Source organism: Rhinichthys klamathensis, unplaced genomic scaffold (assembly GCF_029890125.1).
Source record: "Rhinichthys klamathensis goyatoka isolate OS25496 unplaced genomic scaffold, OSU_Roscu_1.1 h1tg000114l_1, whole genome shotgun sequence".
In the NCBI taxonomy this organism is placed as follows: domain Eukaryota; kingdom Metazoa; phylum Chordata; class Actinopteri; order Cypriniformes; family Leuciscidae; genus Rhinichthys; species Rhinichthys klamathensis.
In genome coordinates this window covers 4,543,317-4,557,964 of record NW_026606651.1, presented here as the reverse complement: position 1 = coordinate 4,557,964, position 14,648 = coordinate 4,543,317, and the positions used below count along the sequence as shown (strand labels likewise).

General features: G+C 37.9%; 1 protein-coding gene across 1 annotated transcript; it reads right to left on the bottom strand.

Annotated features, from left to right (window-relative positions):
• Positions 1-1,185: 1,185 nt before the first annotated feature.
• zgc:73226 (uncharacterized protein LOC402792 homolog) lies at positions 1,186-14,355 on the bottom strand. Its single transcript, XM_056254862.1, has 6 exons — positions 14,140-14,355; positions 10,927-11,083; positions 10,136-10,226; positions 9,399-9,475; positions 3,197-3,343; positions 1,186-2,119 (listed from the first exon to the last, which is right to left on the bottom strand). Exons 1-6 carry the CDS (start codon positions 14,180-14,182, stop codon positions 2,071-2,073), a joined length of 564 nt encoding a protein of 187 aa, XP_056110837.1. The 5' UTR covers positions 14,183-14,355; the 3' UTR covers positions 1,186-2,070.
• Positions 14,356-14,648: the final 293 nt, after the last annotated feature.

Below are 14,648 nucleotides of genomic sequence, written 5' to 3'. Positions count from 1 at the left end.
CTGCATTACACAGCCTGTAACTGTAATAATAATTAAACTCTGCAATGCATTTTATTGACACTGATTTTATTTTATATTGGCCCGTAATGGGAAAGTTTATTTCTGTCATCGATCAGAAGGTGCTCCTAAATTTTTGATTGTGCTCCTAAATTTTTCAAATGAAAAATGTAAGATTAAGAATGTAATTGTAAAGCCTCGCCATAACTCATATTAACCATAGACTGTAAAAACGATATTAACCCATATGAACCGCTTGTCTCTAAAACTGCAGTGCACACTAGAGCACTTCTGACCTCTGGTGCATATTCAGGGAATCACACGTTTGTGATATATGAACAATAGCTTTCCATTCATTCCCTTTCCTAGTATTTGTCTGCATATCCCTGTGTATTTCATGTGCCTCTTATAAACGTTATTTTTATTAAGCATGAGGGCATAAGTTAAGGAAGGGAATGTAATGCTCAAACCTCATGTTGATTCAAACCTGTTTGACTTTCTCTCTCTTGTCAAACACAAAAAGGAGTTTACCGGACTGCCAAGATGCTTTTTTATGCAATAAAAGCAAACGTTGACTTTGCAAGAACAAAAAGCACTGTCAAATTTCTAATACTAAAAATTAATTCTAATTCCTGCATTACATGTCACAAAAATAATCAGTATCTTTGTCTTATATATTTAAACATCCTTAAAGTTACATTTATTAGAAGATATTAGGACTTTTTGTTCCTGCATGCATGTTAAATGTGTGTTGTCTTTGTATTGTGTTTTATAAATATAGTAAATGTATCAGATAGAAATACTGTAGTATTTGACATATGGGTACCTGATATGAAATACTTCTAGAAAGCTGACTTTGAATAAATAGAATATTTGCATTTTTTTAAATCTTCACATCACATGACCTTTGAAATGAACCAGAGGAAAAAGTGACTAAATATTGTGAAAAAATTAACCAAAAATACTGACCACATGAAATAGGTAAATTGTACAACTCCCCTTAGATTTCAACCTAAAATCTTGACATTGATTAGAAGCAAGTCCATGTACATATTAGAGTTATTCATTTACCATTGCATTTACATTGTATTCCAATAGAATACAAGCTCAATAACACAAGGTACTTTCTATAATTTATTAAAGGTGAAAGCCTCAAATCTATTTTGAAGTAAAATACCATACCAAGGAGAAGGTGGTGAGAGTGTTTATTGAGGTCGAGTCGTTACAAACGAGATTATTCTCCAGTTGCCTTCACATTTCAACACGAAATGGGTCTATATCGCAAACACAATAGTGCAACACAAGATTTATCATATTATTTGCTCCATAAATACTCCGAACAAACACCCTGTCAAGCTGAATGCATGTTTTGCATTTGATCTGGAATTAGATGTAAAATAATTGTTGGTTTTCTCTTCATTTACACTGTTTCAGCTAAATGTCTTTATCTGTGTGACACACATATGAACAATAAAAGAGAAACAATACAAAAAAGATTTAGAGGGACAGTTTAGTCCTAAAAAGATGCACAGGGAGTCAAATCATATATATTTTTTCACTTAGGTCCACATATCTAATGCTAAAGTTGATTGGATTCATTGTTTTGCAACAAAAACAAAGTTCTTTGCCTGAAAATTTTCAACCTGTTCTGAGCAAACAAAAAATGTATATCTAAATGTGGTCAGTCATGTGATAACGTTTGAATTGCATATCAAATGTTCATCCATTTGGAGTTTTAACATTATGCATCACATTAAGTTTAACAGTTTGTTATCTAAATCTATTTATTAGCGAGTAGTTCAGAACAAGTTGTTTTTGTAGCTTTGTTTTAATAAATGCTTTTTATTCTGAAACAGTATATTGTCACAAGACATCAGGCTCTTTTATCTGAAAATGGATTCCTCACGATATGACCCGTTTGGAGACAGACAGACAGACAGACTCGTTTTGTGGTGGGACAGACAGAGACAGAAGAGGCAGTTGCCCATCACAAGAGGAGAAGAGAGGCGTGATTGGGCTACAGTGCTAGCGGCAGCGGTCTAAGCCAATCGGTGAGCTGCCAAATGTCACATGTCACAGCGTGCTGGTGGAGGAGGATGCCAGCCGTTTCCCTATGTATATTCTGAGAAAGAAAGAAAGAAAGAAAGAAAGAAAGAAAGAAAGAAAGAAAGAAAGAAAGAAAGAAAGAAAGAAAGAAAGAAAGAAAGAAAGAAAGAAAGAAAGAAAGAAAGAAAGAAAGAAAGAAAGAAAGAAAGAAAGAAAGATAATCTGTCATCGTTTCTCATCTCTCTTTCTTTGTGTTCTTTCTTATGCAGCATCAATGCATGTAATGAAAATGGAAGTCAAAAATTCAATTTGTTCAGCTCAATACATTTTAGAGAGTCTGAGCACAAACATTTTTATTTGTTTCTGATTTATTGGAAACACAGACATATGGGACTCGGGGGCTTATGCAGAGAAACACTCACAGCGTCATGAGCCAAAGATACAATTTGATCTACAGTTATTTTTACAAAGCCAAAATGGCAGAGAAGCCTCATTTTGATAAAAGTTATTCATACTTTTATTCAGCGAGGACCCATTCAAATCATCAAGAGTGAAGAGGAGAAAAAATGTTGATAGGTGAAGAAAAGTGAAGAGAAGTGTCTCCATTAGCAATACTATTTAAGATACGATAATTTTGCGGATTCACTCTTGCATTTAAATGCATAAACACTCCCAATCAAAAACAAATAAAAAAACAGATTGCCATCACTAATGGATGGCAAAACGCACACTCTGACATTTGAGCACTATGTGTACAATGGTCTATTTAAATTCCAAGCGCTGACTCGTGACTTTCAATGCAAATAAGGCTTATGATGGGATCGAAAATGGCATGTTTAAACGCTCTTTCCCAATCAACATCAATCATCTTTTGCATTAAAATCAGCCATAGACTCGCAAGAAAACAATGAGTTCAATGGGGTTATATGGGGATGGGATGAACGTCCGCAGAATCCTACACTTTTTTTAACGCAGATAAACAGTGCTTTAATTCTGTAATATATTAAAATGCACAAAGGGAAATATATATGGACTGTTTGAACAGATAAATCTCATTGCCGTCTTAAAGCTATCGCTGATTTGCAATGATATTAAAATGAACATATTAGAGGTTAGGATATGATATGAAATATGATCTGAGAAACTGCCTCACCCCAGACCCAGCGTCAGAGCATGTGAGGCGAGCAGAGAGGGCAGGAGGATGAGGAGCACGTCTGAGGAAAACAAACCCCTCTTCATCACCTCAGTCTTCCTCACGCTCAGAGAGCCTGACTGCTTTGGGTGATGAAACACAAACTCCCTACAGAGAGAGAAAGAGAGAGAGAGATCAGGGTCATTCAGCAATATAATCTAGATTTATATACATGGATTTAGGACACTGAAGATGTGAGAATATAAATATATTCAATAAGGGGGCCCATTTTAACAATTTAAACGTGTGGTCTAAACTAAAGCGTGTCCGGATCCACTTTTGCTAGTTTAACGACGGGACAAATGGTCGGCGCACCCGGCGCATGGTCTAAAAGGGTTGTCCCTATTCTCTTAAAGGGATAGTTCACTTTGAAATTAATTTTTGGTTTGTTTTAGCTTACCTCAAGGGCATCCTAGATGTAGGTGTCTTTGTTTCCACAGTAGTTTCAATTTTGATATTTTTAGGTCAAACCGTTCTTGTCTGTCAGTCATATAATGCAGGTCTATGGTCACCACCTCAACAAGCATGCACAGAGAAGTCCAAATTAAACATGATTTAATGACTCGTAAATGTAAGTACACATTGATGGCCTACGACACGAAACGAGCGGTTTGTGTGAGAAAACGAACAGTATTTATATCGTTTTTACCTCTTTTACCAAGTCGTTTTCTCACACAAACCGCTCGTTTCGTGTCTTAGGCCATCAATGTGTACTTACATTTACGAGTCATTAAATCATGTTTAATTTGGACTTCTCTGTGCATGCTTGTTGAGGTGGTGACCACAGACCTGCATTATATGACTGACAGACAAGAACGGTTTGACCTAAAAATATCAAAATTTAAACTACTGCAGAAACAAAGACACCTACATCTTGGATGCCCTTGAGGTAAGCTAAAACATACCAAAAATTAATTTCAAAGTGAACTATCTCTTTAATGAGTAATGGGTGTGTTTTGGGCGTAACGTGCAATAAACCAATCAGAGTGTAATATCCTATTCCCTTTAAAAGCCAGTTGTGCTTGCGCCATGGCGGATTCGCTATTTACATGTATGAGACTCTAGAGAAGAAACGGATCTGCTCGTGAGCTTATTTTTTATTCTCATTATAAATGACAGTTTTATCAGTATAATTTCAGTGAGAAGCTGTTTTAAAAAATGCACATGAATCTGCGAATGTCTCAGTATTCGGTGCATCTCTCTTTTGCTTTAATGACAGCCGCAATGGAGCAACATGAACAAAACCTGATGATCAAATGGCTGAGGAAAACTGGTCAACTGGAGTGACAAGACTAGATCGTTTCATTCTTACCTTTATATTCCAAAAAAGTGCATTCGGGAACAACTTGGCAGTAAAGTCAGCAATATATAATATGAGTAGGCGCAATGCTAGAGCTTTAGTATAAACAGGTCGCGCACTGCGCTCGTCCATTCAATGACAATGACTGACACTGCAAAATATGTAAATATGAACCCATGGTTTAGGAATGCACAAAGTGAAACGTCAGTTTATTAATACCCAGGATTACGGTGTGAAAAGCCCTTATATGTATTAGATCAGGGGAGTCTAATCCTGCTCCTGGAGGTCCACTGTCCTGCAAAGTTTAGCGCCGCCGCCAACCCCAATTAAACACACCTGAAGCAGCTAATCAAAGTCTTACTAGACCAAAGCTGCTTGAATGTCAATGGAGGAGAAGCTTCACTCATGCTGAATAAACCGCTTTTGTGAGGAAATAGCTTATCATTGAATTAATCGACAGCCCATTGGCTAATCTTCAACATGTTTGCTCATAAACATCAGTTTTGGATTGATCTATTTTCAGAGTTTACACCGAAAACGAAATGCTGTTTGAATTAAAGGTAAATCTTACTTGGGCGGGAGGTTTTCTAGCCGACCTAACCAAAAAAAGCTGTTTTTCAAGAGAAGTCACAGACAATTTCGCCACAGGTATGATTCAGTTTAAAGGGGTGGTATAATGCCCTTTTCACAAGATGTAAAATAAATCTCTGATGTCCCCAGAGTGTGTATGTGAAGTTTTACCTCAAAATACCCCACAGATATTTTTATATAGCATGTTAAAATTGTCACTTTTTTAGGGTGAGCAAAAACGCAACGGTTTTGTCTGTCCCTTTAAATGCAAATGAGCTGCTGCTCCCTTTCAAGAAGAGGGCGGAGCTACAACAGCTCGTGTCCTTTTACCCGACACGTGCATTGAAAATTTCAAAAACGTTTAGCCTTTTATGTTCAAACCGGAGTCAGACAATGATGGAGAGACTCAAGAAGAAGTGTCAACATGTAGAAGCAACAGGACATTTCTTGAATGGTTAGTTGATTAATTTATGTAGCTTATGTGTAGTTATCTTCTAGTCACTGATTAGCAAATTCTGTCATGATAATCTATAACTCGTGTTCCAGGGGCGGGGTTTATGTAAATTTTAGAGTTAGTGATGTCACTAACCCAGGAGGAATGTCGTGTAGTCCCTTCCAGCCGTTTGTTGTAGTCCTTAAAGTAACAACAGGTAACTTTTCAGCCTTCATAATATATTTCCAAGTCTCTTGTGATGGTACATCGACTTACAATAGGTTGAATGACACGTCTGCCATAGCCTGACGGGGTCTGTAGCGTTTTTAATCGTACTTTTAAACTTCGGGTTTCGGGTAGTAACCGGCGAACAAAGATAACTACAAAATTCGACTGCTTTACGGCATATACGTCACTTCCACCACCACCCCCACTTCCTTAAAATCGGACTTGCGAGCCAAATGTTATAGTCATGGCCGAAGCAGCACAGAAAAACAAGAAAGCAAAGGTTTTATCGGAGCAAAGCAAAAAGAGAAAAAGAGAAAGTGATCGCGTTAAAGGCAGAACGAGGATCAACATTGCAGAGCTGCCAACTCTCACGCATTGGCCGTGAGACACCCGCTTTTGATTGGTTTCACACGCTCACACGTACGCCACACCCCCGGTTTCTCACGCTAAATTGTCAACCCGGTCGGTCAAATGCCTGAAAGATGAGTTTATCTATAGATCTCTACCTGTTGAGCCACTCGTGATCGACAAGTTATACCGCAAATTAGTTCAAATCTCCCGGAATCTAGAGCGAGCGCGCACGCGAGACAGAGACTGTGCTCCAACGCGCGCGGACGGCAGAGAGAGAAAGCGAGCGAGGGACCTTGCGTGTGCAGGGAGCATCGAACCCCCCATCGAAAAAAGAATGCCTCTCTCTAACCTCTCTAATTCGCTAGAGTAGTAGCGAATTATCAATCTGGTAGCTAGTAAACGATATTCTAGTTTTTGATGGTTAGCTATCGCTAGTATTCTCGTTCTGATTTGAACTTTGCAATCGATGAAATGCCAATAGCAAATGTTTGACCTAAAAAGTGTAGTCTACTCAACATGTACAAAGAAAGGAGGAAGATTATTAATAAAATCATATTTTAGGATACCTAACATGTCTGTGATATTTGTTTATTTGTCTTGCCTCAAGCTATAATGCAAATCGATTTGTAAAATTTGCAGATTCATTTATGGTAGCTTGATATTATAATATTGACGATATATGGTTATTATCAACCACTCAAACATTGCATTGAAGTATCATATAGATTCAGTAAAACGGTAACCAATAGACTAGGCTACTATAATGACGCTGGCTTGTAAACGCGATCATTTGTCGTTATAAAAAAAATAAAACACATGAAATTATATTCATATGACATGCTGAAATATATGCCACTGTACCTGGGATGAAGACATTTCACACACGCGAGAACACCTGCATGTGACCTCCTCCTACAGTGTTCAGGGCTATCATGGTTGTCAACAAATGCACGTGCATGTAGGATGACAGTTTACGACAGTAGTAGAGGACAATACTGTTTCCCAACTGTAGGGGGAGCCCGAGAGCAAAAAACGACCTGTTGTTACTGAAATCCTAATCAACCACCCCATTAAGGCACCTTTCATTCGTTTCTATGGTATCCGCAAACAGTGATTTACTGTCGAAATTAAATGATGTCAAGGCTGTAATGTGATTGGTTATCAAGGCACACGTGATCAAGTTAGCCGTTACGCTTTCTCCAATGGTAGAGCCACGGACCCTCATATCTCCCGATAATAAGACCATCTCTGACTAGGCATACTAGAAACTTGAGGCAAGTTGGAGCTAATCCCTGCAGGACTCTCCTGGACCGAGTATTTGATGCTTTTGAAACAAATATCACGTCAGACTGGAGAATTTAACAAGCGTGCACCATGTGACCCTGAAGGTGTTTTAAGCTTAATTTCCCTGAAACAGATTAAGCCAAATTCAGCATTGTAATCCGTTTAAATCTTGTGTATCCCATCATATAAAGCTTGTTGCTATAATGAAGTCAGACTGGACCTCATACACATGCAAATGTGGGAGAGCAGGAATGCAAGAATATGCAAAGAAGTTTCGTCTTTTCATGAAAAGACATTTAAACATCACAGCTCAATGCAACCAAGATAAAACTCAAAGCCTCATTGGTTGCAGGAAAATGGAGTAGATAGTCTATGTTAAAAAATTGTATGTTCTTTCTTTTTTTTTTTAGAAGGGCTGCAATGACTAATCGATAAAACGATCAAATTTAATGTGAACGTTTTAATTAAATGACTCTACATCAGCTCTATTTCTAAAGACTGATTTCAAATAACCTTTGAAACATTTGTGCAGCAAGATTTATTTTTGCACAGTGCGTATATGCACCATGAAAATTGACAATGACAAAGTAAAGCTTTTTGTGCTTTCTCAAAGGTTTTTGCTTTTAATGGCATCATGATATCGGAGTCTCTATTGCTAAAATCTGCAATCCTACATCATTAAACGTTGCGATCCAAAAAGTTTTTGTTGCAAAGTTTTTGTTTTTTTTATCTGTAATGATATGTGCATTACGATCTTTCTCCTCTAGAGAGCCAACTCAGATTCGCTGACTCATGGTGTGTCGCACAAGCTATTTTTGTGTGGCGACTAAATGATCCTCTCTGAGATTTAAGCAGAGGTATGCAGGGCTAACGGAGGTCAAACGCTCCACTGCAAGAACTGGCAATCTGTGAAGCGCTCTGGTAATCTGAAAGGACACATCAGCACACCTCATTTATTTTCTTCCAAAATGACGTTTTTATGTCCTTAATAAGCATAATTGTATCTAGGACTGTAAACTGGCATCATGTGCACAAAACAAAAGTTAAACTTAATCTATTCCAGGGGTTTTTTGGTCAGCTGAACCTATAGAACTCAATTTAATTAATTACATGAACTATCCTCTGAAATTTTAAGTAGCCTATTGTTCTTATCTTTCTACCATTTAAAAATTTGGGATTTTTAAAAACGTTTTTTGAAAGAGGTCTCTTACAAGGCTGCATTTATTTGATCAAAAATACAGTAAAAGCAGTAATATTGTGAAATATTTATTCCTGTGTTTAAAGCTGAATTTTCAGCATCATTACTCCAGTCTTCAGTGTCACATGATCCTTCAGAAATCACTCTAATATGATGATTTGCTGCTCAAGAATAATTTCTGATTATCATCAATGTTGAAAACGGTTTTTCTGCTTAATATTTTGGTGGAAACTGTGATACGTTTCTGAGGATTCCGTGATTGATTAATATAGATTTCAAAAGAATGACATAGAAATATTTTGTAAGATTATAAATGTCTTAACTGGCACTTTTGATCAATTTAATGCTTATAATTAATCTTAATAAAAAACTTTTTCTTTTTTTTTCTTTTTTTTTACATAATATTGCAATAGTAATGTGAATTTTTTTAAATGCAGATTTTAATGAATGGAAAGTAATGCAAACAACTCAATGCAAAAAAAAACTTAATGGTCTCATAAATAGTTTAAGTATTAATTTCGATACATATTTGTATATACATTAATACTCACTTTTGTATATAAGACCTGAGGAAAGGGTTTGGATTAAACTATTTCCAACAGTCTAACAAACAAACCCCCTGCAGTTCCATCATATACCACAAACTGCTTACGAAACTCAGGTCTATTCAAACCTAATACATTTATTAATTACTAACCATCAACCGCCTATATCTCTTTAGAAGGTGAACTGAAGAGACGAACATGATTTAAGAATATACAACTGAATCAAAGTATGAATTAAAGCAGGTAAATCTTACTTGGGCGGGAGGTTTTCTGGCCGACTGGACCAATCCCACACCCATTCAGCACTCACTTGCCTGTCATTCTCATCCGACTGAAAGAGAAAGAGAGCAGACAGAGACGGTGTGAGCGTATCAAATACATGCATTACATCAGTGCTTCTCAACTAGCTTTGTTGTTTACCTGCTATCTATTACCGCAAAAAAAACAGAAATACAACACATTTGTGGGTCACCAGCAGTATCGGCCTATTTTTAACCCGTTTCACTTGAAACGGACCTCACAACAGAAGGAGCCTTCGCTTGGACTCGAAAAAGAGCCCCGTCCCCGCCATCACGCAGCGCACAAACCAGGGTTGGGAATTAACGAGGGCTCGGGGCAAAAATGCCACCAAAATTCTTAAAAATGCTTCCAAAAACCAAGATATGGTGCAAAAAAATTCTTCTTATATTATAGTATTGCAAAGGCCGCCTCTGGTCACCAGTTGAGAATCAAGTGTATATTGTTACAGCCATATAAATGAGACGCATAAAGGGAGGGTTTTTTTAGCTTGATTGAGTGACTAATCAAAAACTTATGAACATATATAAAACCATGAAACCAATTACCATTGCAAAGTCTGTCTCGATCAGTCATTATAAAAGTACTGATATGATTGTAACTATCCAGGTTGTAATTGGTAGAGGTAACTGGTTGTAAATTTTCTGGCGATGTTGTTGGAGCTAACATACTGTAGACTGAACAGTGCTGTTACCTGTATAGTAACACAGTCTGTGCTGCTGCTGCTGCCCTCACTGGCTGGTTTAGGAGATCCAGATGTTCTCGGGGTCACGACCTGTGGAGGACTGAAATCACAGACGAAACTTGTGTTATAAAAACAGCACGTGTTGTCCACTTCTGTCCTGATTTCTTCGAGGGGAGCTTTCATTTCTGCTCTGACAGCTGCAAGACCAGCTGAACGCTGTGAGTGTGTGTTAGAAATCAGGAATGGTGAGAGAACATTGTGCTTGGTATGTTTTCCATCTTCAAAACAAACTTGGGTCTTCAGCCGACAAAGTTTAAATCCCGTCTGGCTAGAGCTCTTCCCATAATGTTACTCATTAGGTCAGTAGGTGGTACCTCTGGAAGTGGTTGAAAATGGACAAGCTCAAAACGTTTTAGACACCTGTATTTAACGTCGTCCACTTGTGATCCGATCGACCAAAACGCATCTTAATACCAGGTGTAAACAGGGCCTTGGATCAGTCATCAATCACTAAACATGTTGGAAACTGATTGAAATAAAACACTGCAAGTCAAACACTTTACTAAAATAACTACATGTGCTCCAAACATGTTTGCAAAAATGTCTTTAGCAAGCTGTGACATTGAATATGTGCATGTACAAGGTATGATTTGAGTGCCAGGCTGTAAACACATTGCTTGATGTCTTGGAGAAACAAAGAAAATAAAGAGATCTAAAGGCAGATTCATTTACTTCCAAGTGAACTGGCTCAATATTCATAATTCCTAAAGAAAAGCTTAAATAGGCCTTCAGACACACACCTCTCTGTTTGACTGCTCCTCTCACACTCCAGCTGAGCTTCCAGCAGAATCCTCTCCAGCTCCCCCTGCAGGAAGGAGGCGGTGGTGTCCTGTGCTCCTAACCCTTCTTCTGTGTGACCTGCAGATCCCACCAGACCCTCCAGCTCCACCCAAGAACCTGACGGACATATGAACCGTGTGGACTTCTGGTTACTTTTGGAGTGATAAAATGGACTCAGTTTAGACAGTGGAATCTGTTTGCATGACGTTCACTTGAAAGTTAAAACAAATTTATATGTAAACGTCAACATGAATACATCATGAATATATCCGTATTGTGACATATTTCCAGGCAGGGACTCAGCTGGATGATCTCACCCCGTCCCATCCCGTCCCTCCAATGAACGTGATTTTGGCCGAGCAATCTTTCCCAATCCTTTCCAGTGCCCTTTCTTTGCTTCAGCCCACTTCCCTGCAAAATATGCCTGTGCATGGCCCTTTTTCCAAGTAAAACTGGGATCTATCTGTCTGTCTGTCTATCTATCTATCTATCTATCTCTGTCTGTCTGTCTGTCTGTCTATCAATCTGTCCCTGGCTGTCTGTCTGTCTGTCTATCTGTCTAGATATCCATCGTTCTATGTCTCTGTCTGTCTGTCTGTCTGTCTGTCTGTCTATCTATCTGTCCCTGGCTGTCTGTCTGTCTGTCTGTCTGTCTGTCTATCTATCTGTCCCTGTCTGTCTGTCTGTCTGTCTGTCTGTCTGTCTGTCTGTCTATCTATCTATCTATCTGTCTATCTGTCTGTCTATCTGTCTAGATATCCATCATTCTATGTGTCTGTCTGTCTGTCTGTCTGTCTGTCTGTCTAGATATCCATCGTTCTATGTGTGTGTCTGTCTGTGCATGGCCCTGTTTCCAAGTAAAACTGAATTTTGTTTATCTATCTATCTATCTATCTATCTATCTATCTATCTATCTGTCTGTCTGTCTGTCTGTCTGTCTGTCTGTCTAGATATCCATCGTTCTATGTGTCTGTCTGTCGGTCTGTCTGTCTATCTATCTGTCTCTGTCTGTCTGTCTGTCTATCAATCTGTCCCTGGCTGTCTGTCTGTCTATCTATCTATCTGTCTGTCTATCTGTCTAGATATCCATCGTTCTATGTCTCTGTCTGTCTGTCTGTCTGTCTGTCTGTCTATCTATCTATCTGTCTATCTGTCTATCTGTCTGTCTATCTGTCTAGATATCCATCATTCTATGTGTCTGTCTGTCTGTCTGTCTGTCTAGATATCCATCGTTCTATGTGTGTGTCTGTCTGTGCATGGCCCTGTTTCCAAGTAAAACTGAATTTTGTTTATCTATCTATCTATCTATCTATCTATCTATCTATCTATCTGTCTGTCTGTCTGTCTGTCTGTCTAGATATCCATCATTCTATGTGTCTGTCTGTGTCTGTCTGTCTGTCTATCTGTCTAGATATCCATCATTCTATCCGTCTGTCTATCTGTCTGTCTGTCTGTCTGTCTAGATATCCATCATTCTATGTGTCTGTCTGTCTGTCTGTCTGTCTGTGCATGGCCCTGTTTCCAAGTAAAACTGAATTGTGTCTGTCTATCTATCTATCTATCTATCTATCTATCTATCTATCTATCTATCTATCTATCTATCTATCTATCTATCTATCTATCTATCTGTCTGTCTATCTGTCTATCTGTCTAGATATCCATCATTCTATGTGTCTGTCTGTCTGTCTGTCTGTCTGTCTGTCTGTCTAGATATCCATCGTTCTATGTGTGTGTCTGTCTGTGCATGGCCCTGTTTCCAAGTAAAACTGAATTTTGTTTATCTATCTATCTATCTATCTATCTATCTATCTATCTATCTATCTATCTATCTATCTATCTATCTATCTATCTATCTATCTGTCTGTCTGTCTGTCTAGATATCCATCATTCTATGTGTCTGTCTGTGTCTGTCTGTCTGTCTATCTGTCTAGATATCCATCATTCTATCTGTCTGTCTATCTGTCTGTCTGTCTGTCTGTCTGTCTAGATATCCATCATTCTATGTGTCTGTCTGTCTGTCTGTCTGTGCATGGCCCTGTTTCCAAGTAAAACTGAATTGTGTCTGTCTATCTATCTATCTATCTATCTATCTGTCTGTCTGCCTATCCATCGTTCAATCGTTCTGTCTGTCTATCATTCTATTGTTGTATCTCTCTGATTGTTGACATGAACACAAAAGCTTGCTTACATAAGCATTTTATTTCTGTCAGAGATTAGCCAGTCACCACTATCTCTCTCTCTCTCTCTCTCTCTCTCTCTCTCTAATTCTCTCTCTCTCTCTTCTAATCCTGACCTTCGTCATCTTTTTCCTCATGTGTCAAGCATCTTCTCTTTCCGCCCTTCCTCGTCATTTTGTGGTTATTTATCAGAGACAGTGGTTTTGCAGTGGAGAGAGGAGGGATTGTGCCATTGCTCCAGATTCTCCAGCATGTGGAATTGTGACATAACCACAGACGAGGGCCGTGTGTTACACATAACAAGCATAATATCAAGCTGTGAGTGTGTGCATGAGAGAATGTCTTTGTGTGTTTTATGAATGATAACGTATTCCCTGAGAGGGATTCGGTTTTATGAAGAACTTGTGTTCGGCAAACACTATTGTTTTCACATTTCCCCCTGCGGACAGTTTAAGCCACTGATCAAATTATGAGTTGTTAACCCTCTTCACAGTAATTGGCTTAGAACAGGCGAGTCATGGAATCTATTTACATAACAATACAGACAAAACAATGGCACAGCAAAATAAAAACACACAGGTTATATATGTGCACTGTAACACCAACCTTAGTGGTCACACACTTTGAACAAAAGTGATTGTGTTATTTTAAAATAGAATTCAGAAGTTAAATATATTTTATTATTTATTTATCTATAGAATTGAGTCTAAAATGTATTTTAAATCGTATTTATATGCTATTCTATTGAAAATTATAAGATTTGTATATGGGTATTAAAACAAAATTATAACTTTGCAGTTTAAATAATAATAATAATATCCATAAACATCAATATCACATGTAGCTTATTTCACATAGGCTATATGATATTGATATTTATGTATATTATTATTATTATTTACATTTATATCACAGGTTAAAAATAGGCCTTTCTATATAGGCTACACATCACAGGTTCAAACAATGAAGCAGTGTTATGTAAACATGCAGTCTTACCGTGCAGAGCATCGTCCGGTGTTTGAGATCCTGACAGAGACATGATGAGACAGAAGAGTTCAGGAGATGCACTGACTTCAGCTCCTATCGGCTTTCTTTCCCCGTGTTTAACAGTCCTCTTCGTTTGTTGACAACACTCACTTTTGTGGGTGTGTTTGAGTGGCTAATGCTCGCTGAGGATCACCGTTTCGTAGAGGACGTTTACCGTCTTTCCTCCAGGGGGCGCTCAATGGCTCATAAAACCGAAACCTCAATTTAATCACATTCAAAACACACGATGTTGTTGTTTTTTATTGCTTTATTAATTAGTTTCTTTATTTTTATTTAAAGTATTAATATTACATAAAAATGTGGGGTGGGGATCAGATGGTAAATTAGATATTTATATATCACAGATGACCATGCATAATGCGATCTAGTCTAATTGTTTAGTGGGCACCTGAATTGTGACACTGAAAATAATAAATAGACATTGTATTTAAAATAACTGGTCGATATATAAAAGAGCA